The sequence below is a fragment of the Aspergillus udagawae genome (assembly GCF_001078395.1).
Source record: "Aspergillus udagawae IFM 46973 DNA, scaffold_10, whole genome shotgun sequence".
NCBI lineage: Eukaryota > Fungi > Ascomycota > Eurotiomycetes > Eurotiales > Aspergillaceae > Aspergillus > Aspergillus udagawae.
This window is the reverse complement of record NW_025091273.1, coordinates 706,689-732,597: the sequence shown is the minus strand read 5'-3', so window position 1 is coordinate 732,597 and position 25,909 is coordinate 706,689. Positions and strand designations below refer to the sequence as shown.

The 25,909-nt window shown below is 39.4% G+C and overlaps 1 protein-coding gene across 1 annotated transcript; it reads left to right on the top strand.

The window, feature by feature from the left end:
* Positions 1-17,148: 17,148 nt before the first annotated feature.
* Aud_002053 (uncharacterized protein) lies at positions 17,149-22,448 on the top strand (the record flags this gene model as incomplete). The annotated part of the gene is made up of 1 exon (XM_043296055.1): positions 17,149-22,448. A coding segment is annotated over one exon (5,300 nt), but the record flags the coding sequence as incomplete, so codon positions are not given.
* Positions 22,449-25,909: the final 3,461 nt, after the last annotated feature.

The following is a 25,909-nucleotide window of genomic DNA, read 5'->3' as shown; positions in this document are numbered from 1 at the left end:
TGGGGGTTATTTATCCGTCTCCTGGACGGTACAGTCTCGAGTCCTCTGCCCGATGGAGATACTCTTCTGCTAATTACTAAACTTCTTACAAACTGTAGTATTATGGGTAGTGTTACCGTTACCTTCTGCATTCCGGGTGCAGCTACAATGCGTTGCTTTGGTACAATAAGCATAAGTGGGCGATCCATGAAAGATCATATCTGGTAGAATGAAGTCTTTGCGTCACTTCGATTTGGATACATGCTATTCGCTTGCTCCCTGCTGCTGCGCTGTGGAGATGGCGTATCAAACCTCAAGAGCTGACTACCCGTAAGGGTCATCAATGCTCTGGGTCCTTCCGAATGAATACCTCCCACCCATACATAGGAAATGCAAGCAACGACTGAGTTGGCTTTGCATGCTTAAAACGCAGGATAGACGAAATAATGAGGGGAAAGCATCAATACAGATATGCCCTGTTTTTGTCCTTTGCATATGCCAGACGGTTGAAATTTACTTGGCTGTTAGTGTAAATGAGATCCACATGTTGGCTCAGTCGAGTTTGAGTTGTCATTATTGTGCATGTAATCTGCGCGTCATGTATGTAGTTTTGTCATGCAGATTCGCCTTTGAAATTGTCCAATGCAGGTTCTAAAGGTTTAAACGTGATGAGATGTGACCTGCGTACAGCTGGGTGGATGGATGGATGATGTCATTTACCCTGACCCCTCGCAATAAAAAGCGATAAGCAGGCTACAACAACTATATGTATCCGCGAACGTACAAGTAGAGTATTCCACTTCCTGAAAACGAACTTAGAGCCTCGTCAAGGCCTGCCGTGGCCTAATTGCCATTCCCACTGTTAGGTTGCCCTCGTAGCGCGCGACTCCAAAACTGTTGCGACGCCTAGGCGAAGTCTAGCACGGCCGTGACCGTCTTAGCCCGCGAGACGGTATATGTACTATATATGCTAGACTGGAATTAGGGGTTAAGCCTTAAGTATGGGGGGAAAAAGTGGGTCCGAGGTAGACCGGAATTCAGTACTTTGCGGCAGACATGATTTCAAATTAGGCATCGTAAGAAGCTCGGATGTTCAGAAGTCCCAAGTTACTTCAAATTGCAGCATTCTGGAAAGTTTCAAGGCAAAATGCCTTGAATTGGTGGCGTGGTAAGCGACTAAAATTTTGGGAATTTTTTGATGGGTGCGTAGAGGACCGCAGTGTTGTCTCGACCACTAGCGGGTCCCCCTCCTAATTGTAGGGTTTCCCAGCAAATGAACTTCAAGTCAATTCCGCCGAAATTAGAACTTTAAATAAGACGTTGAGCCAACCGTGGTTCGCATTCACAAATTACTACAACTGCCAAAATTTAGGTTCGGGTCACCCCGACTTAGCCGAGCGGATCGTTTAGCCAACCAAAACAAGAGCAATGTTTAGACTGGCCAGAGCCATGGGACAGATATCTCTGATCCACGGTTTTTCATAAGTCACGATAACGAAGAGAAAAAGTGCGTCCAATACTTTTTACGCCGGAAACGGCAGAATTTTCCTCGGTAGTCCTAGATGTAATTGCAAGCTTTCCTGAATCTAGACTGTTCGATAGACTTGGCACCTGGTAAGAAGCATCGAAATTGGTACCGCTATTGTATTATACTTGACATATTCTGAGCTCGGTCCCATTTTTGGTTTAGAATGGATCAGAGACCAGTGGCGCCAAACCAGCTAATTAGAGTTTAACCTATGCTCTCTTAACAGCGAAGGTGCGGGTTGTGTTGGAAGATGCATAGGCCGAAGCGAGAGAGTTGTCTCTGGTTACTCCTAGAAGCGACTTGAAAGATGAGTATATCCATGATGTAATGACAATATGCATCCATCAGTTTTTAGTTATAACAAGAATGGACCTCCCAGGCAGCCGCAACGACAGCCTGCCTTCTGATCCGATTTTTGCGTGTCTTTTCCACGCGCCTCGCCTCGTCACTAGAATAAATACGCGGCCGCCCTATACCCTATTGTCAATTGGGAGGAGCCCCTGATCCTAATTCCCTGCATCCTGATTTCGTCGATGGTGCGTGCACAGTCTGTGTTTCCGGCGTGCTCTCGCCGCCCCGTGTGCGTGCCCCGACCGCCGGACGGACCCGTAGTTAGCAAGTGGCCGCCGCTGATTATCTAATATATTTCCTGTTGATCAGTGACTGTATTATCCAACTCTACTATCTGAGAAAGGAATACATGTGTTGATCCATATCTAAGTAGTACCGTTAAGTAATCCCGTTTACCGTCTACTTAGCCATGTCGTGCGATCGCTCTAGCAATCTGCTCAAGCAGCTGGCCACTTAGGCGGATCTTGGCTTCTTGAACCTTGTTAATTTCATGTATGTATAGCATAGATTCCTCTAAGATCTCTACTGGAGTTAGCCTCAAGTGTTCGAAAAGATAACGGGAAAATGGAATGGAAACGAAAGTCTTGGCCCTTTGCGCAGCGCGTGTGCCGAGTATATGAGAGCAACTTCGCGAATAAGGGATAAGCTCCCGCGAAATGGGGTTGGCTGGCAACCTTCCTTTTACGGAATAGTGCAAGTGAGGGTGCGCTGAGGCAGTCCGTGGGTGTTAAGCCTCAGGGAACATCAAGATCACTATTGTGTGAGGACATGGCTGCGGACGCCGAAGAAAGCGTAGCGCCGCAGTTAACAAAAAAGCGGCATGGTTGCCTGCCAAGCATTTCCGCAGCGATAAAATTGCTTACCGGGTCACATAGGAAACAGCCATTACGGAGACTAGGAAGAGGGGTTGATATGGGTGAGATATCCCGTTCCTCCTTGTGAGACTCAAAAATTGAGTCTCTCGGAATTTTTCCTGCATTTTCCTGTCCACCTGGCAGGCCCTTGCGTGGACAGTACTGGACAGTACAACTCACTGGAAGACCGTCACAAGGGTTCGGCGCCATGTTAGAAGGGACGAGAACATATAGCACAGGATGCCAGAGGCAAATAGAAATACTGACGTAGGACAGCGGAGGAAAATCATGACCCAGCCTTGTCGATGCTCTACTCTCCATGGGAGCACTAGCATTAAATAGCCACCCAATAGAAGCATTAACGATAAAAGCTGCGAATCGGGTCATGCAAAATGGGCTTACTGAGTAACTCATCCCGTTCGCGGAGCGTTTGGACTGTGGTCCTCTGATTTATGCGGCTGCTCCAGACCCTCGTTCCGAAAGAGATTTTGAAATATGAGTAGATACAAAACTTAACACCGTATGACTCTAGATTGAAAATTCAGTCATACAAACTCTGCGTTTATGCATCCAACTGCTATAGTACCTCTTTGGCTGTTGCAGACGTGGGCAGATAATCAGGAGGGAGACATAACCTCTTTGAGCCTGAATAGTAACCCATCGACCCGCCCGCAGAGATACCTCAGTCTCTGTTTTAGACGAATTTGACGGGAAGCTTTTATGCCAGACTGGGCTATCAAAAGACTACAGGTCGGTTATAATTTCGGGCAGCTTATCGGAAAAAAGTCGATTTTGGCAATATTTCCGTCTGTATTTATAGTATGCTTCAGGGCACAGGCGGCGGAATCCCAGAGCTTGACGGTTTGATCAGTAGAGCCAGACGCCAGCAGCTGGGCATCTGCTAGAAGCTGGTTTCCTTATTTCCTCCTAGCACGGTTGAGATATCCCCGAACGCTTCTCCGGTCTCTTTGCGGAGGGTCTGCCGTGCTATACTTAGTTTTGGGCAGTCGAGTATGACATGGGCGACGGTTTCCTTGGCGCCACATTCACACTTATCGTCTCGGAGTCCATACAGACCAAGCCACGTGACCATCAGCTCCAGGTTTGGTGCCTGTCTGCCTTCCAAGTTCCAAAGTAATATCTACCAGTCAGGCTGATGAATGTGACAGGTTTCAAAAAAGCTGAAAGATTTGAAAAGGGCAGTGAAGGGTTCTGAGGACCCGTCTATGAACAAGCTTCTCACCAATGTCCTAGCCCCGTTCGATACAGTTGAATACCTCCGTCAGTTGAATCTTTCGGAAGGGTTTGCAGAATTTTTGAAAGACAAATATAATATTGATGTGGTTGAAAATAAACCCTGGATGGGCAGTACAACCGAAACGAGACCATTCATTAACCAGGGACTCACTAAAAGGGAATATCCATAATATGATTTTCGAGCACTGTTTGACGAGTATAAAAAGGAGGACAAGATTCATGCACCCATTATGCAAGCATTGAAGGTTGGAAGACAGATATTTGACTGTGTGTGATGGCTTTAGTTTATGTCTTTGTTTTCATGCATTTTTTCCTCCTGTCTCTTGTTGAAGTTTTTTCATCTAGGGTAAGTCTAGAGTTGCATAACCGAACCGCTAAAATCGAATCCGACCCTCACCGAACTCGCAGCGGTGAGGGTTCGGTTCCTAGCCTAGGGAATCGCACCGGTTTCGGTTTCCATAGGGTGAAACCGATTCGAGTTCGGTTAAAACCGTTGGTTACGGTTTTTGCGGTTTTATCGGATTCGACTAACCAATCCGCACCGTTTTAGATAAAAATCACTAATTTCTGGGATTTCCCTAATAAAATTAATATCACTAGATAGCCCTAGATCTAGGCTATCTAAATATATAAATATTGATTTAGAATACCTAGTGGTTGCTGAGATATAAGGGAATAATCATTTCTGTCACAGGTTGGTATGAAATTGGGGGTGGTTTATATATATGTATAACTAATGGCTGACAACTATTATGGTTTAGAAATGATTTTTTTACCACCACCCATTCAACCCTATAGATATTGAATCAATATTTTAGATATAGATTATTATGATGGTAAATACTATATATTTCATATAAAAATATTAATTTTCTATAGGTATAGTGATAGTATGGTAGATGGTATGGTAGTTAATGATTATTTGAAATTTCAAAACAGTTAACTTTCACCGAATGATAGTGGTTAAACTCGAACCAAATCGAACCAAATCTAACTATGGTTAGTTAGCACGGGTCTATCTAGGCCTATCTAGGCCTAGTGGCGGGTTTTTGCGGTTAAACTCGAACCAAATCGGAACGGATCAGGTTTGGTTCCGATTTCTAAAATTTGGACTCGAAACCGCTGCGGTTCGGTTACAACCATAGTTGGACTCGCCCGAACTCGGACCGAATGCAACTCTAGGTAAGTCTGGCAGTATAATTAATTAAATTTGCCCCTATTAAAGATCGCTGGCTGGGCTCTTGGAACATGCAGACGTGCAATACGTGTAATCTGTACGCTTTCGTCCCGGCAGACAACTGTTTGCAGTACTGATGATATATACACAAACTCAAATGCCTCATTCTACTATTGGCAGCACTCCAAAGAATTATTACGTAAGAGCATATGTGTCCTTCTCCTCATTCAGGCTGGAATGGCCGAGGCTGGTGTAACATTAGGATATGACTACTCTGCAGATGTCACATATTTCAATATCTGTTCTCCAAACCATTATTCGGCCTGTTCACATAAACAGAGACTCTCACCCACTGCAAAAGGCAACTTACCTGTTCATTATAAAATCTTTCTTTCTTTACTAAGATTGATCTCCTTGTTGACACATACCTTAAACAACCAATAACAGCTAGAACTCACAGTGATATCTATTGTCCACGGAATGGATCCAGATTTTAACCACGTAATATGAGCTGCATAGGAAATTAAGATAAAAAATCGAACGATGGCAGCAGATGGGATGATCATCTACTTAGGGGAGAGGAAGGTTGTCCCAAAATAAATGGAGAGTGGCAAAAGGGCACTTCAGACATCTGATCTCAGCAATATTCTCAGTTCTATGTGAAGCAAGAGCTTCAGCAGAAGGACAGACACTCCGGGAAGCCTTAATAGACTGAGCTTAGTGCATACAGGTGTTGGGCCTTACGTTACTAAATATGGAGGGGCGCTCCGAAAGGTGAACCACGGACAGGAACGTCTTGGGGCTCTCATAGTATTGCACGATTACTCACTTTGCATGCTGTTAAGATGAAGGTGTTGATCATCCAAGCTAGACAGCAGTTTTAGTTAGAGTTGCATAACCGACCTGCAAAAATCGCACCTAACCCTCACCGAACTCGCAGCGGTGCGGGGTCGGTTCCTAGCCTAGGGAATTGCACTGGTTTCAGTTTCCATGGGGTGGAACTGTTTTGGGTTTGGTTAAAACCGCTGGTTATGGTTTTTATGGTTTTTCGAGTTAGGTGAAACCGCCTAACCTGTTTAAAGGTATTTATAGAAGCATTACAAGTCAAAAAACAGACTAAGTTAACTAAGTATTCTAACTATGGTTAGATTTTACAAAGAGTCTATAATAAAGCAGAACTCCTCTATTATATTAATATAATCTATTAAGTAACTTGCCCTTGCCCCTTATTAAGGTCTTTGAAATGCCCTGGTGGATGAGCTGCATGGTGAGGTTATGATAACTGAGGGGTAGTAGGGGCCTAGGATGCTACTTAAGTAATAATAGTCTATGTTATAGGTAGATAATTATTATTAACATCATCTCTATCAGACCCCTCTCCGCCAGCTACCTCTTGCTAAGATACTTAAGTATTAGTTTTATCTATCTTATCATCTTTATCATCTTTATTAAAGCCACCCTGATCTTCTTCACCCTTACTAATATTAGGTATAATATCTAGATCATCCTAATTTATTATTCTCTTTCTTAATATCTCTCTCACTAACCTTATTAAGCAAGATCTGGAATTCCTAATTAATTTTAAATTGATCAGTGCACATCAAGAGCATGATAGACTGTAAGGATCTACTTGACAGGGTAGATAACCTGTTGACTAGGTAAGGATCAGTAACAATTATGAGGAGGGAAGGAATAGTATATTTAGTTAATCCCCTTAATATAAGACTAATCCTTATCTTCCTTAGGATAGATAAGGAGAAAATACTCTTATATATATTTATTAACTATTTAATAACACTTCAGCCATGATGTGTAGATGTAGGTAGGTAATATCATACATAGATGTAATGTAAGGTAATAATATAACCTAATCTATATCTACTTTATTATAATTTACACCCCCTTTCACTGTGATGGCTATCCTTAGTTATATAGTATAGCTTTAACATTTCTAAAACAGGAAATGCTTTGCATCTAAGAAGTTAATTAATAAGGAGTTTAGACTTATAGCTATAATCTAATTATAGTATAAATAGTATATCTTTATTTTATTATGTTCTTTATTTATATATTATAAGGTGGTTATTATTAGGGTGATATTATTATAAGTAACTAATTTACTATATATTATACTTACTACTTCTTTATTTTATTTTCTCTTTTATTATCTTAATAACTTTTTATTATTATATTCCCCTCTTTTCCCTTATCTTTTATTTACTAATTATAATATCTTTATTAATTTAGATATTTATATTTATAACTTAGCATCCTTAATACTATTATAGTTTATACCTATTCTCTTACCTTAATAGTGGTAGTTCTATAACTCCTATAGTATATATACTACTTATGCATCTCTATAAGGAACTTTAATCTACATAATAGTATTCTATTTATAATTAACTATATTTTTAATATAAAGAAGTTAATCTTATACTCCTAATACTATGCACCTTCTAGTTTTCATAAGCTTTACTAACCCTAATAAGATATTAACTAGTATATTAGGTAATATATATAATCTCTCTATAGTACTCTATTAGTATACTATCTTTTTTAAGACTAATAATAATAATACTCCTCTGTGGGATCTAGTGCTATTTTCTAATATTAATAAGGTAGTAATAACCTTATATAAAGCCTTTAAACACGCAGAGTTAGCTTATTATAAGTAGTATAGACTAGTAGTTTCTTTTAAGAAGGAGGTTATAGTAGGTCTATTAAATTTATATTATTTAGATATAGCTTTACTAATAAGTTAGTTGTCACTACCCTGGGATCCGTCTCTGCTGTTCCTGCTAGTCACTGCTTTGGAGATGATATAGTCCCTGGACTATATCTGATACTTGCCTAAGGCCTACTGACCAGGTAGACTAACAATATACCAACTAGGTATGAGTCTGCACAATGGTATAATAATCTGAACAGGATTAAGGATAATCTAAAGATGCATAAGAATAATAATAGCAAAGATAGAAGCAAGGCCTATTAAGTACATATACTTAATAGTAAAAGAGTAACTGATGAATTAGACTAGTGAACTTATACTTAAGTGAATAACTTGTATTAAACACAAGGAACTAAACTAAGAGTGCTAGATATAATAGTAATGAGTGTCCTTATATACCCTTAGTTCCTCCAGGTGGTAGTTAGGATAGATGGTAGGATGATATGTTGGTAGATGTTGATGATATCGATATACCATCTATTGTATCTACCCATCTACCATTACCAAGCCATGGCACATGGTAGTTGGTCATGTGATATGGTAGCCATATTTAGCATCCCTTCAGCAAATATGAATTGTCCTCCATAACAACTTGGTCATTACCAGATATCAGTCACGTGGGTGACTGGTGGTGATGGTTGCCCATATGGTGTAGTAGTATATAACTGAACTATTTTTCTGCGAGGAGGAATCTGTCCGTATTAAGTGTTTCCCCAGATTGCTGGGTGATCATTTCAAGATTGATTGGTGTTCAATAATCCTTAGGATTCTGCCTGTCACATCCGCCTTGCACTAATGCGGCTGTGTTGGTGTCGTAACATTAGTCTATAGAAGATATTATCTAGCTATAACTCCTTTTATATAGATTAATATTATAAGTTAGCATATATCTTACCTCTAGCTACTAATATAAGGGTAGAAGACTAGTATTTCTATTACTCTTAGAAGCTATTATACTTACTACCTAGTAATACAAGATATACTAGCTAAGGTATAGCTCTTTAGGTATTCTTTAAAGAGATCCTAGTAGCTGTTATCTATATTTATAGTAATAAAATAGCTAGTTAGGATGCTATAGATTACCTTAGTAAGATTAAAGATATATTTCCTCTTATTTTAGAGGAGATTTAGGCTAGTATATCTAATTTCTTTTTATATTTATACTTTAGTATAATTATCTCCTTCCAGCATCTTTATACTAGTTAAGAATAGTAGTTTTAGCCTTAAATTTTTATATTACCTCTTATATATTAGCTATATTAGTAATATAAGTCTACTAGTTATATTCTAAGGGCCAGTCCTTCTATTTTACTAAGTAATATTATTTATTATTAAAGAGTTAGCTATTCTTAATCTCTTTAACTTTCTATTTATTATTATCCTCTAGTTTAGATATTAGTAGTATTTAATTATAGTCTAAATAGTTCCAGGGTTCTAGGTACAAAATATAGAATATATTATAGATTTAATTATATTAGTTAGGTAAAGTAATTTAGTATACTTATAAATCTACTATATTTAGTACCTAAAACAGGCCTATAAACTTAAGGGCTAGCTTCTAGCTTAGTAATTTTAGCTTTAAATTTTTTATTAATAACCTTACTAAATCTCCCCTTTTAAGAGTTAACTATTTATAATATTTATTATAGTATTTTATCTATACTTTAGTAGCTTTTTACTATTATTCCTTTAATCTTTTCTATAGAGCTAAAAGTTTCTTTATTCTTATAATTATAGCTAGGATCCCTCCTGGTATAGTGCTATTCTTAGTACTTAGGTAGAAGTCTAGGTTATATCTAAATAGTACTTAAAAAGAGGACTTATTTATTATAATATTTATTACTCTATTAATAGTAAACTTAGCTTCTTTAAGTAGAGCTAGCTAGTTTAATTATTCTTTATTTATAAAGTAATAAAGATATCTTTTAAGGATCTAATTTATTCTTTCTATTTAGTTATTAGTTTAAGGGTAAAATATAGTTAAAAGCCTTAGCTTTATTTTACTAAGATAATATAGTTTACCCTAAAATTTACTAGTAAAGATTAGGCCTCTATCTAAGATAATACTATTAGGTAGTCTAAAACATAATTTTACTTCTTAATAGAATAATATAGCTAATTCAGCAGCTATTATTATTAATAAAATAGGACAGAATAGGGACTATTTTAAGAATCTATTAATAATAATAAGTATGCTATCTACTGGGTTTATCCTATAAAGTATAAGAGGTAGTCTAGTAATAAAGTTTATTAATAGTTTACTAAAGAGATAGGTTAGTAGTAATAATAATTTAAGTTTACTATATAGTTTATACCTTAGTATTATAGTATCTTAGTATACTAGATATTCTTTAATATATTATTTAACATCTTCTTGCATGTTAGTCTAGTAAAATTTATATTTTAATAATAATTTAGTTTAGTTTCTGCTAAAGTGCCCTACCAGGGGTTTATTATAGTATAGATTAATTAATCTAGTTCTTAACTATTTAGTATTAGAGATAAATAGTCTATCTTTAAATTATAGGAGACCTTCTTTATTTATTATCTAGTATTTATATCTTAGTAGGATTTTAGTAATAGCTATACTTTAATATTATATCTCTAGGTCTTCTCCCTAAGCTTACTAAATAAGAGCTTTTAGGTTACTTAAAGATTCTAGTTAGTATATATTTTCCTCTATTATTAAGGCCTTAGTAAGTGTATAAGATATTAGATAATTATTTATTAATTATCTTAGATTATCCTAGCAGGGTATATCTTATTTAGGTTCTTATTCTAATAATATAATTATATAAGATAAAGATATATAGAGCTCTATTAGTATATTATCTAGCTCTAATATATAGTTATCTTAGCCCTTAGCCTTTACTAGCTATATAGTAACCCCTTAGTTAAGCCTAATATCTTAGCCTCCTTCAGAGGACTTTAATATAGAGAATATATATATATAAAGCTCTATTAATATATTATCTAGTTCTAATTTATAATTATTTTAGCCCTTAGCTCTTAGTAACTATATAATAACTATTTAGTTATAAATTAGTCTCTTTAACTTAATATTATATAGCTATACTTTATGCCTACTACTAAATTATCTTATAGATATATCTATAGGGTTTAATTTCTTACTCCTATATTTAATAATAAAGTTAAATAGAATTAGGAAAATTAGCTAGCATGCCTATTTCCTATTTAGCTTAGGCTATTTTATAAAACTTTATAAATTTATATAATCAGAGAATACTTCCACCTAATATTTAGCTTTATTAATATATTAGTACTAGTATTTAAAAAAGTAAACTATAGTAAAGAGTTCCTTATTAGATATTATCTAGTTATATTCTACTTTATTAAACTTCCTTAACTAAAAGATAATAGGATGCTATTATCCTTATTTATCTAATTAAGAAAGTATACTAGCTATATCATCCTTAGATATATCTATTTTAATTTAGATTAGTAGGTTTAGATTAAAGTAGCATAGCAGGGGAGCTAACTAGAAAGTAGTAATTAGCTAGTAAAAAGCTAACTTCTCTTTAAGATTAAATTTAATTAAGCTAGATTTCCTACCTTCCTTTATCCCCTTTAGTAAATTAGTAAGAGGTAAGGCAATTAGGGAGTAATTCTTAATAAACTATTAATAAAAATTATAAAAGCTAAGAAATATCTAAATATTATAGTAACTCTTAGGTTCTACCTATAAAATAATAGCTTTAATATACTTAGAGTCCATGGCTACTCCTATAGAAGAGATAATATAGCTAAGAAATTTAATATAGTCCTAATAGAATAGGTATTTTAATAGTTTTATATATAATTTTACTCTTCTTAACCTTATAAGGACTTGTTAAATGTATTCTGTATACTATGGTCTAGTTATAGAGAAAATTAAAATATTATTAAGGTAGGTAATATAAAAGATATCTAGAATATTATATAAAGCAGTATTTATATAGTTCTAGAAGGTTATAGATGTATTAATTAGCCTAAAAGATATAATAGTATACTTATAGTAGCTATATTAAGTCTAAAAGGCTATTTTCTATTTATTACCCTTCTTTATCTAAATTTAGTAATAGGCATCTTAAATATTAATTTTACTAAAATATTTTACTCTAGAGATACAGTCTAAAATTTCTAAAATAAGAGATAGAGAGTAATAATTCTTTACTATTACTTTATTAAGATTATAATAATTTATATAGAGCCTAAGGGTTCTATCTTTCTTAGGGATAAAGAGGATAGATATTCCTATAGGACTCTTAGAAGAATAGATCTATTTATAGAAGAGGTTTTTATTAATATATTCTTATAGTTTATAGAGCTCTACTTAAGATAAAGAATATATAAGTCTAAAGGGTGGTATTTTATAAGAGCTAAGATTAATAGACTAATTCTATAGAGAGTATAGAGGTAAGGTTTTAGAGTTCTTAGTAGAGAAAATATTACTAAATTTAGTAAGTTCTAAAGAGATATTATCTAGAGTAATACTAGATATATTCTTTTCTCTAGGAAGCTAGATCTCTTCTAATAGCTTTACTACTATAAATATTATAGTATAGTTTTAGCTCTCCTTAGTAAACTTTTAAGGAGATATTAATGAGAAGGTAGGTATCTTAAACTATTACTATTAATTCTATAATAAAAGATGAATATAGAGGTCCTAAAGAATAGTTATAAAGAGGAGAATAAAACTCTCTTTAGGTCTTAGATCTTTCTAGATTATAATATAAGGGTATTTAAAGGTATATATAGTACCTCTAGAATTAATAGCAGTGATTAGGACCTTCTAGATACTATAGATAGGAGTAGTAAAATTATTAATTATCTAAATAAGGGGAGTAGTAAGTTTAGCTTATTATAGCTTTTAAGATTTAATAAAGGTAATACTGATAATATTAACTTTAGTATAGCTATTAAGATTAGTATATATTTTAAGATTATTACCCAGGTATATTAGAATATAAAAATAGCTAGTTATTCCTACTTTAGGGTTACTAGTTAGAGGTATAGAATTTACTTTAATTACTTATCTTTTCTTAGTACTAACTAAATCTAGGTGTTCTTTATAGGGTATTAATTAGCTAGGTATTACTTACTTCTATATAAATAGCAGTGGAGGGGTTATCTATATATACTAGAATAGCTCTATTAATCTCTTATATTAGAACTAAAACTTCTTTAAAGATATTTAGATTAGTTTCTTTTTTAGGGTTAATCTAATTCTTCCCTCTTTCTCTTAGGTTATTGTATAGAGTAAAGGGAGTAATAATAAGTAGCTATAGTTACTATTTAATCCTAGTTATTAGATAGTTTAAGAAGATATTACTAGATATATAAGTATAGCTCTATATCTAGTTTAGAGAAGAAGACTAGGGCTTATTCCTTCTCTATCTATTAAGAAAAGTATTATTCTAAGATATCTAGATAGATATAGAACTCCCTAGACTCCTTATTAGGGTGCTAATAAGCTTTTTCTAACTAGGTCATTATATTAGACTTAATAGTGGTGATATTTTAAATTAGGGTAAGGATCTATTCTTTAAAAATAGGCTAAGAATCTTTTAATTCTTAGTACCTTTCCTTAGTTCTTTAGTATATTAGTACTATCACTACCTGTAGGTAGATTCTATATAAGAGATGGCAGTAATAATTTTAAAACTATTTTATATATATTTAGTAGGTACCCCTTAGAATAGATATTCTATATCTTAAAGCTATTCTTCTTGCTTCTAAAGAGTATAATTAATAGTAAAGATAGGGAGGTTTCAGAACTAAATCTTAGATTTAGAGGGTAGCTATAGAGAGGTATATAATTAATTATAGCCTAATTAAAGTAATTAGTCCCTTTCCCTAATCTCCTCTTATAGTTATATTATAGTCTTCTAGAGCTCCTGGAATCTCTTAAGTCTAGAGATATCCTACTTAATTTAGTTAAGATCCTCTAATATAGGAGACTAATTCTATAATAGATTAGGCTTCTCTCTAGTAGGGGAGCTGCTCTGTTCTATAGAGGTAGAAGAAGGTATTTAGTAATATTATAAAACTAATTTAGTATCTAAAGGCATTATAACTAATACTTAGGTAGCTAAAGAGGAAGGATTAGAAATTATAAGAATCTACTTAATAGGATAGATAATCTATTAACTAGGTAAGGATTAGTAATGATTATAAGGAGGGAAGGAATAGTATATTTAGTTAATCCTCTTAATATAAGACTAATCCTTATCTTCCTTAGGATAGATAAGGAGAAAATGCTCCTATATATATTTACTAACTATTTAATAACACTTTGGCCATGATGCGTAGATATAGGTAGGTAATATCATACATAGATGTAATGCAAGGTAATGATGTAACCTAATCTGCATCCACTCCATTACATAGACTGTATTATGTTAGGGTTTAGGCGGCTATGTTAATAGTGGTAGATATCCTGAGCTGTGCTGAATATATTCTCTGGTCCAACACCAGTCACTGGGATAGCAAGAAAGTCTTAAGCAATTAAGATAAGTATTAGAAATTAAGATATATTCTGCTTCCACTAGTTAAGAATATTAAGGGAGTCCTTATCTAGATGGTGACCTAAAATCTTACTATGGCTAGATTAACAGAAGGATAGTAATGGAAGGGTGACTCACATTTATTAATATAATTAGAAAGTTCATTACTGATAGCCTCTTTATATGGTGAAACCTGGCGCCATTTTAACTTATAAAGGACACAATTCAGGCTAATTAGTGGTACTTAGGTAGATAATAGAGCTTAAGCATATCGATACTTCTCCTTATAATAGTTAAATGTCTTCCTAAGCTTACAGTGATATTCTCTAACCTAGTTATGGCTATCATCATCCCAAGAAGTACTTTAAAAGAATGAAAGTTTTTAATATAGATTAAGAATTATGCTAACAGCATAAATAAGACTATGAAAGCTATAAGTCTTCTTATAGTATTTCTTTAGCTTAGTATATATAGTCTGTAGGGCTTTATAGAGTTATTACTTCTAGTACTATCTCTTACCCTTAAGGAGCTTCATTAAATCTTTAAGATAATTAAAGAGACCTTTATAGATACTAAAGACTTAATATACTATGGCTCTAGTATGTTCTGAAAGTGCAGTTGTATAGACATAGAACTTATAAAGAAGCTAAAGGAGGTACTTAATATAATACTATTCTTCCTAACTAAGAGTAAAGGAAGAGATATCTTTATTAATATAATATATAATAAAGTATTATATTAGTTTATATAACTGATAGGCATGCTTTAATATTAGATATGTTGAATTCCACCATGTTTTGCAATCTAGAAGCAAGAGTAATGGACTAGTATTTAATATTATTTACTATCTTTAAAAGGCTTCTCTTTATTTTAGGCTTGCAAGGATGAAGCACATAAGCTTTTAAATCTATCCACTAGTTAGTATAATCTAACTATAGTTAGATCTAATATACCTTTTCTATTATTCTTAAGAGGCCCTTTTCCTTAATCTTATAGTCCTCATCATCCCACTCTGCAGTTAGTTCATCATTGCGTGCCTGGATGCTGAGTATGTGGAGAAAAGCAGTCACTACTAACTAAATCACATAGGCAAGGCAAGGTAAATGGTGTTAGGATTTAAGTAGTTTATGAAAGTCTAGATTAAAGGAGAAAGTTAATATCTAGCTCCTCTTATTAAGTTACTCCTTTAGCATCGCAGTAAGCTTGGTAAACATTATTCTATTATTACTTACATTATTAGTAGTAATCCTAAGAATCTGATGACTTAATTTATACTTCTTAAGAACTTCTATTATAACTAAAGCAAGTCACTCTCCAGTATGTTCACTAGAGACTGGTGGAAAGCCAAGAAGCACCTTATAATAGCAGAATTCTGGATAGATCTAGTAGCTAGTAATTACTATAAAAGGTTTCTAGTCAGGACTTATCTAGTAATTAAGTGTAATTGAGACCTTTATATCTAGTGGAAGAGAACTAAGTAGTTCTTAATATATGTGTTGGTGAAAACCACACTATAGTTGATCATTAATTATATCTATGGTTGATTGTTAACCATATCCATGGGTTGATCCGCTATGGTTGATCGTTAATCATATCTATGGTTCTAACCTTATGGCCATAGATCATCATTGATCATTATCGATTTCAACCAGTACCAAATGGTGATCTAATCTATGAGATCACCCGGCTATGAGATCATTCAATATTTGAATGGTCTATGCTAGAAGGAATTGTCTAGGGGTTTTTATTATGCCCTAGTTAGTGTCTACTGTTGCCACACTGCTTATGGTTTGAGGGGTCTATAATATTAATACAACTGGCTATAGCAGGGGGGGTGCGTCCTAACAATTAGTGCGCTACAATAGGTGAATTTGGAGGGACTGCTTGCTGCTGTGGGAGGTCAGAATAGGAACGAAGTTTGCGAGCTCATCACTTCCACCCACTCCACGCAGCGGCAGAGTTCCTGTCGCTGCATAAGATAATCTGGGGCCACATACCTCCTTTCAGTTGATCAATTGGTGGGCAACAGTCGTTGATGCGGAACTCGATAGTATGCAAGTCTCCTTCAAGGTGATGCCGTGTATAGTAGAGCGTATTTCCGGAAAGATTTGCATTGATACATTTGCAAACCTCGCTTAAGGTAATGACCCAATGCGCTTCCGGCCGGGTGCTGCGGTAGGTGAAGCAGACCTGTCGCTGCCATACCTGGCAGTATCGATGGTAGGTAACTGGCCGCAGATGGATCTTTAGGAGAACGATACGGCTTTTGATGCGCCCCCGTGCAAAAGGCAACTAGATGCGGTATGCAAATCAGTCCCTCCTTTCATTGCATTATCACATATCCATCCACGGAACATTCTAGACTGACTCTAGCTGTACGTCAACCCCTCCAATATATATTAATCCCCCAGCAATCACCTTCGAGCTGACCAGTACCCACACACCAAAGCGTCGTGTGGGCTGGCTGAAGGCAGTGTATACTAGGTAGTGATGGGTAATCCATTGATCAAAGGCTGGGAGCTGAGTGGCCAAACGGGTCCACCTCGTGTAACCTGGTGAGTGGATCGTTTATGTGTCCGCGTCATGATGGCATTATTCAGAGTTGAAAAGCATTATTTGCTAAACCGGAAACTAAACCTGACGCAACACGCAGAAGTGTAATGAAACCTTATTACACGTCTGGGAACGCCGTCATAACGAGTGTGGGCCGGCATATAAAGAACAGTCGCTTGTCATGCATTCAGACCATTACCAAACCTGTGTAGATTTCATCAAGGAGGAAGACGTCTTCATCATGTTTGCCACCCAGTCGCACCTTTCGGATCCCCAGTATGGCTACGATTTCGTGGTGTCGACGACGGAGGCCAGCATCAACGCAAACCTGCGCCAATACCTGGATGAGAAGGATCATCAAGAACAGTATATCTGCTTCCTGGCGGATCCGAAAACGTTGAGGCCAAGTGAGCAAATCTCACTGGAAGACCTGAAAAAGAAAAGTGGCTACAATCCCTTTGAGATCAGTGACAAGACGTCACCCAAGAGCCCTGCTGTGGCGGCACTGACCGCGCAGCGGTTTCTGGTGGGCATCAAGATCCAAATGGGCCTGCCACCAGGTGTCGACATGAAGAAATTGCCCGTGGTGATTCTGGGAGATGATGTCAAACGGGTCCGGTTCAACATGCTGTGTGCCCAGTTCACGGTCATCCAAAACACGCCTCAAAATGGATTTGGCGGAGACGGGCAATGGGACGTCTGGAGTCAGGCGCATGGCGAATCATGGACTGTGCAGGCGGATGTGGACCTGAAAATCGAGGACCTGGCCGAGGAACTGAACACAACATACTTCAAAAAACACCCGGAGGAGCGGAAAGCACTACTCGCTCAACTGCAGAATCTGTCTGGGTCGGCCTTTAGCCTGAAGCAGTTGTTGTTTGACTTGGATAATGCCTCACTGCAGAGCAACCTCACCTTTGGGGGCATCGAGGCAGGCTCCGGCGCCCAGGTAATCTTGCAAAAGTCCTTCACGAATCTCTGGGCTGCTGCGGCCGCCGAAAAAGGCCAGCCCCTCGTTGCAGTGACCGCAGTCAAGGACGTGACCGATCCCTCGCCGCTGGTGATGACGAACTTTGCGCACGCAATCAATCCACCAAAGGATGACGCAGGTAAGACGATCAGTATGCCATCGCGGTCGCAGCAGGATGTCAGCACACTCGATCATCTTTGTGCGATCGATGGCCATGACTTAGCCGATCCCTCACCGTTCCGGTGGAACTGGGTGCAGCCTGGTGATGTCAACGATATGAGTGGTGTCATCTCCGTCAACCGCAGGACCATTGGTCAACTCTTCATCAATAAACTACTACCCGGGTTCGTCTATATGTGTTGGGAACCTCACGTCTCCCTCCGCATGCCGAGCCCTACCTACTTCGAAGTGTTTGCAATCCTGTTTGCGCCCAACATGCCCCAGACTGCCACCGTGCCGGAATCGGGTACGCAGATAGTCAATATTGAAAGTGTTGGGGAAGATTCTTCCTCCATAAAGGCGGGACTTGCCTATGGAAAAATACGCATCCGATCCTCCTCTACCTGTGGCGTGGAAGTGCAAGGGATACGGATCACGGTCACGCAGCAAGTTATAATCAATGTCTTTTGTCAAATGTCCTGGGTGCAATCAGAGGCCAATGTAGTGCACAAAACTTACGTGAGCCATTACGATATGACTGTTAACCAGTCCGGTGCTTTAGAATTCACCCAAGCCGGGCAGCCAAGCGTCACGGATAACTCGGACACCGGAGACATCAGCAAAATTCTGAATTTTTTCTTCGGTATTAAAGATGTGATGGAGTATTTGAAGAGAACAGCTGACAAAACCATTTCGCCAAATATTGATCCTACTCCATTAAACAGCCTGAACAACTTTGTCTTCCCGGGATCGAAAGTCTTCACATTCAAGGAGCCCATCTTCTCTGACTACCAGGATCTGGTCTGCCCCATCACCTATGTCGATGTTCGTAACCCTCTGCGCGACCGCACAGGGGAAAGAGCCCAAGGATGGTCGACCATTGGAACATTGACAGACCAGCCATTCTCCATGTCAGCCTCGACGGACCTGCTAGATAATTATCTACAGGCCCAGTTGGCATCCCCTACAGGAAAGTTCCAGGCTCTCCAGGCAGCTGATGGCCGTGGACTACTCTTTTCCATTGACAGTAGCGGCCATTTCCATGTCCTCGAGGAGCAGATTCCAAGTGTCACTGGCTGGACGTCGAAGAATCTGTCGGCAGTGGCCGTGAATACTCACCTCCCGGGCCGAGAAAATGCCCATGTAGCCACTTTTGGTGTCGCCCAGAGCGTGATAGACAGCACCATTGGCCTCGCTATGGCTGTTCGCGCAGACAATACTGACAATCTGTTTGTATCGCGAGGAAATTCCAGCTCCACCACAGACTGGCTCCAAAGTCCCGAATGGACTCCACTTCCCTTTGATCCCAAGGGGAAATCCGGCGCTGCAATCACAATCCGGGGCATTTTATTCGCCGAATCTACAGGAAGCAAGGAATACCTCATTGTGGACATTGATCGCGCACTGAGTTCGTCGACAAAGCAGGTGGAACGGTACCACATCGATCTCTCCAAGGCCAATGGTCACTACTGGGTCAAACACGATATGCCTGTCGACGTCTCTAGCTGTGACTATCAGACCTGCGCGGGACGAGTGCCAAAGGCACGCGTTGATGGAGTGTACACTGCTGGCGAAACTGGAGGATCCCCCCAGCTGGTGTATGTGCCTATTGTCAACGCTTATGGTCACGGTCCCCCGGCGCCCCGCCGGCTCAAGCTTCCAAATGGCGATACTGCGTCCGCCATTGCATCTGCTCGGAATGGACTCGAAGGCGCACCCGAACTGCATGCGACGACTGAGCTGTACGTCACGAGTGGCTCCAAGCTCTACCGATTCGCGGCCGATCAGCAGGAGGACGGTAGCTCGGCCACGTTGCTACTCCAGAACGAGATCTTTTCAGAGACAACCGCTCTTATGGCCACGATAGATAAGGAGGTTACGACCCTCTGGGGCAAGAATGCAAACAATCAGGCCTATTATCTCGCGTGTCCAACCGACCAGCTATCACTGCCTGGTTCTTGGAGTGCACCGGTTCCCATCCTGAGTGACGTGGAGCATATCTCGGCCTATGTAAACTGCGTCGACGGAGGCAAGACCGTCTTTGCGTCCGGTGGAAACTCGCTGTTTAAGATTGTGCAGGCAACTGAGTCGGGTGCCAAGTTATGGAAATCCCAGAACATAACCATTGACGCGCCTGCAAAACAGAAGAAAGTGCTTCCGTACAAATCGTATACGACAACGTTGCAGGTGAACAACGGAGACAACCTTCCGGCCGGCAAAGTCAAAGTCAATATCACCACAGTCTCTCGCACACCGGTATATATCAACGGTCTATACTATGTGCTGGGACAGATACCGGTCCAAGTCACCACAGACTACACAGGGTCGGTGACGGTAGTGGAGGCAACAGAGGATATCAACGCTGCGATCCTTAGAGTTTCTGTCAACGGAAGTCCTTATGAAACTGTCAATCCAATGAAAAAGTCCTTTGATAAATTAACTAATCTTGACTCTGAGGACAAACTTCGCGGAGCGACCATTCATGAGAGCATCACAGCAGGGGGTGTTTTCGGGACCGAGAAGCTTGTCCCCCTCGTCGATCCCTCTACCAGATCCGGGGATGCCAAGGGCGTAGCGCAAGCCTTGAATACGTTCAAGGGAATCCATACAGATGCTCTGTCCAGGCCAGGCTCTGTACATGACAATTTCAACCACGGTGTGATACCCTCGACTCTCTTCCACGCTGCCAGCACGCGGTGGGGAGAGGACATTGCTCTCCCGATTGGTGATCTTTTCCAATGGCTGAAGACTGGCATTGAATATGTCATTGACTTCGTCAAGGACGCTGCTACTGATACTTGGCATTTCATCACGGAGGTCGGTGGGAAGGTGTACCGGGCGATCTTAGACACACCTGAGGCTGTCGTTGGTGTGCTGAAATTCCTGTTTAATACCCTAAAAACAGGTATTGGATCGATCTTTCGATATGTCCAGTTCCTATTCCACTGGAATGACATTCGCAGGACCAAGGATGTTCTGCACAACATTGTTCGACTCTACCTTCGCTCCCAGACAGACGAAATCCCCAGGGCAAAACAAGCATTTGACGCAGAGATTGACAGCCTGAAGAATTCTGTGTCTGAATGGGCAGGCACAGACTATTCTTCCCTCGGTGATATTGTCTCGAAGCCTGCCGCGTCTAGTGCTTCAGATCCAACTAAGCGACAGACGTCGGGATCCCGGTTGCTGGCTCACCACTTTCGCAACAATGCTGCGGATCTGACTATGGAAGGAGAGGGACACACGTTGGATGTCGTTCAGGATGTCATAAATGACCTGCTCAGTGCGCTATCCCAGGAGGGAGCAGTACTCTCGACCACATACGATCAGCTCAAAGACCTGGCCAACCGGTTCAGTTCCATGAGCATTCAGGATGTGCTCAAGCAACTCATCGTTATTCTGGCTGACACGGTTCTGGACAGTGCCAAGGTGGTGGTAGATGCGCTGCTCAATGTCCTGTCTCGAATCTTACATTCGGCAGCGGATCTCCTCGACACCAAGATTCATATTCCAGTCATCTCGGACATCCTGAATGCCATTGGAGTGCCTGATATCTCATTCCTTGATCTCTTCACCTGGATTGCGGCCGTTGGATATACCGTCGTCTACAAGATTGTTGAGGGAAAAGCTCCTTTCGCAGACACCGACGACGTCCGAAGGATCACCTCAGCCAAGTCATGGTCAGAACTCGAAGCACACTTTGGGCATAAGACATCGCCATCTTCTTTTTTGGAGTCCAACAAAGCCGCGAGCACGTCCAGTATTCTTTCTCATTCTATGCGGGCTGTCGTCTTCCAGGCTGGGCACGCCACATCAGGTTTTACAGTGTTCAATGGCAACTTCCTCAACATTTTCGAGGCAGAGGCTCTCACAGGGGATAACCCTTTCTCCATCCTATCTGCTATTGCCGGCATCATTGCGGGCTCCATCCAGGGTGGCACTGATTTGCTAGCGCCCAAATACCCCGTGAAAAACACAGCAGTCGCCATCATCAGCAAGATCACTGTAGTTGCGACCATTACCTCGAAGATCCTTTTTTGCGGCCCTGTTCAGAAACGGTTAGCTGGGAGGGTTCCATGGTTGGCAGTCAATGATGGACGCGCGACAGGCGCGGTCGTCAATAGCCTCCTCGTCATTCCGGCGTTCTGCGTTACTGGCTTACACTTTTTTGAGCTGAGCCAGGAGCCAGCGGGCGCTAAACGGTCAGCTGCCATTATAGGTGAAGTATCTAACATCACTTCCTATGTGTCTCGAATCACGTATATGTCGGCTGTGAATGACTACGACGAAACAACTCGGCATGTAGCGATTGGCACCATGGCTATGAGCAATGTGACTACTGCAGGTTTGCAGACTGCGGAAGCTCTCCTGTCAGAGGAATAGCATGATACGTGATTCATGGAATAGTCACACATTCTGGGTGCTGGAAGAGAGTCGAGGACATTGAGAGAAACATGGCGCTCCCATGGAACAAGAAAGGAGCAGTAGATGATGCTGACAAAATAGGAGCCCATTGAGGAAATTCCGGAAAGTACAAATCACAAAGCAGTTTTCTATTATAGTGGAGGAACATGGGAGATTGCTTCACTTCCTTTTTCAGTCTAGTTTACTTGTTGTTTGGCCTCCAGATTGTATGTAAGCCCTAAGAGGGTCGGCCATAGCGAATACATACTTTTCATCTAACAGGATAATCACGACTCAAAATAGAGCCACTGGGAGTCGCAGGCAGTTAATATCACATTTGTAGTGGGCAAGGCCCACTGAATGCTCGAGCTTCCTAAGCACTCGCGGTCGGCCTCAGGCACCAACGAAGTCATGTCCAAAGCGGACACCAGCTCAATCACGTGACCCCGTACTAATCAATGTACTAATCAACACTGTCATGTAACTTAACCTCATCTCCTACAGTCGGTTGGTTGGTTGGTTGGTGTCATTTACGCTGACCCCTCGCCATGAAAGCGATATGCAGCCTACCACAACTATATATATCTGTGTATGTATATGTAGAGTGTACCACTTCCTCAAAACAAACTTAGAGCCTTGTTAAGGCCTGCCATGGCCTAACTGCTATTCCCATTATTAGGCTGCCCTCGTGGCGCGCGACTCTAAAACCGCTGTGATGCCTCAGTGAAGTCCAAAACAGCCTTAACCATCCTTACTCTTAAGATAGTATCTGGTTTACCTTTCTTACCTTTAGTTGAGCCTCCTAGCAGACTTAAGATACTACTGAATATATCCCCTACTTCCCTCCATAACTCTCTTCAAATGTCCCTCAGATCGAGGCAGTCTACTAGCATATAGGTGACAGTCTCTTGTGCGCCCCACACGCACAGGTCGTCGTCGCGGAAGCGAAAGGCTTTAGCATAGGTAGATAACTAATTATGGCCTATGCATAGCTGTGTTAACAGGTACACTTAGTTCCTGGGTAGGCTCCTATATAGCCTCCTCATATAGGTTGCTGGCAGGGTGCTATTAATCTTTTATAGGTAACTATCTTTACTGGATGATCTCCATTCTTATTCCCACTGATTAAGGATATTACTGCGGAGGCGCGCGTTCTCCATTAAAAGTAGTGGGCAGAAGGGGTGTGTTTTGCCTAGGCATGTAGTATCCTTAGCTAGTTGATCCACAGTGTTGTTTCCAGGGTTATCACAGTGCCCTAGCACCCATTGAAGGCGCAGTGAGATTCCCACTGTTTAGACTTCTATGGCAGCTTAGAGGATTATATGGATGATACACTGTCTAGATTTATTCCTTGGGTTTTGAGTTGCCTGCAAGGCTAATTAGCTATTACATAGTATTATTACTATTTTCTATCCCCTTTCTAAGCTTCTTGAGAGCTGATAGGCAACTTTAAACACCATGCTAATAGCATAGAATATACTAATAAGCTCTACTATATAAACTAATCAGTGGTCCATTAGTCCTACTTAAATTTACTAAGATTCAACAGTCTCTAAGTTACTGTTAAGTGCCATAATGGTAGTGCCTAGGTGACCCTCGCGTCCTGAGGCATCTAAGTAGATGATAATGTCTGATATAGACTATATGGTTTTAGCGCGCTCTATGGCCATCTCTTAGTCTGACCCAACCTTAATCTCTGTGAAGGGTTCAACTTACTATAGTGATAAGGGACTTAGGTTAATTATTTCTAGTTCATCTAATCTTTATAGGTCTATAGTCTTTAGAGCTTCTACTAGTAGGAACTAAGTATAGTTTCTAATATTATTCCTTTATCTCTGAGCTCGGAGGAGCGCACTCCAGATAGGGTGATTATAAGGTAGAGTGTGGAGTCTTATAATAGTATATTATGCTTAGTAGCAGAGGCAGAGGTGTGTTGGAAGGATATATACTTCTACTTCTGGAGTAGTGGATGCTACTGTCCTAAATGCCAACAGGATACAGATCAGAGGGGCCCTTTGTACTATATTTAGATAGTATAGGTGGGTTTTATTATATAAAGGGTCATGCCAGACTATTAATATATAGTCTACTACTGGTGTGACGCATGCTTAGTATATTTATTGCATCTGTTCTAGGTGTAGATATTGTAGTCTAGCCAGAGTAATGGCCAGCTTGGTAGTATATTTAATGGCCTGCTAGACGTGCTCTTTCTATCTTAACTTATGGTTGAAGATCACACCCAGTAGCTTTACTGTGGGTGATGGTTTAATAGTTTTCTTATTTATAACTATTTACCCTTATAGTTACTTACTTCTTCTCCTAGTAATATAGATAAGCTTGGTCTTCTCAGCTGTGAAGCAGGAGCTAGTCTATTATGCCTAAGCTTTAATGTAAGGGATATCCTCTAACTAGATTTTAGCTAAGTTCTCTTCAGCTGAGCGGCCTACTCACCAGTGGAAGTAGTTATTAATGAAGGCTAATGCGCCACTATAAAATGTAACCAGTTGGTTGACCAGGTTGGAGTTGAAGAATATAAACAGAATGGGTAAGAGGGGTGAGCCCTGCACTAGTCCTGTATTAACTAGTAGGGTGACCTTAGTATAGAAGTTATCAAATCCTATATTAATGAATTAGTTGCTCATAAAGCTTATAATCTACTTTCTAGTGATGGCTAGGATTCCCTTTACTTAGAGGTAGGTATTAAGGCTAATTTTATTAACTCTGTTAAAGGCCCCTTTTAGATTGAATATAATGAGTGTTATTACTGTATATTTATACTAAGCTTAGTTAATTGCGCTAGAAAGGACTAGCAGGGCTTATTCTATAGTCTAGCCTAGTTACCCTCTAAATTATATGTTAGGTAGTAAGCTATGCTTCTTAGTGAGGTATGATAGCTATTAAGCTATCACTGCCTTAAGAAGTTTACTGAGTGTGTTAAGGAGTGAGATTAGGTAATAGGCCCTAGGGATTAAGTAGTCTAGCTTCCTAGGTTTCTATAACACCATAATCTTTACTCTCTGCTATCATTTCGGGTGGTGCCCTAGTTTAATTAATGCTGTGAAAATTTTGGTGATGAGCTTTGTTGGTAAGAGCTATAATTCTTACTACTATAACTAATGTCCATATTGGACATGACTTCTGGATGGATCCGCTATGGTTGATCATCGATCATATCCATGGTTCTGGCGGCCATGGATTATCATCGATAATCACCGATTTCAACCATTAGCGAATGGTGATCTAATCTATGAGATCACCCGGCTATGAGATCATTCAATATTTAAATGGCCTATGCTAGAAGGAATCATCTATAAATACAACCTTAAAATCACCCTATAGCTAGTAATAATCAACTAAGGAATTAAGACATTAAGCTAAGGCTAGAGTTGCATAACCGAACCGCTAAAATCGAATCCGACCCTCACCGAACTCGCAGCGGT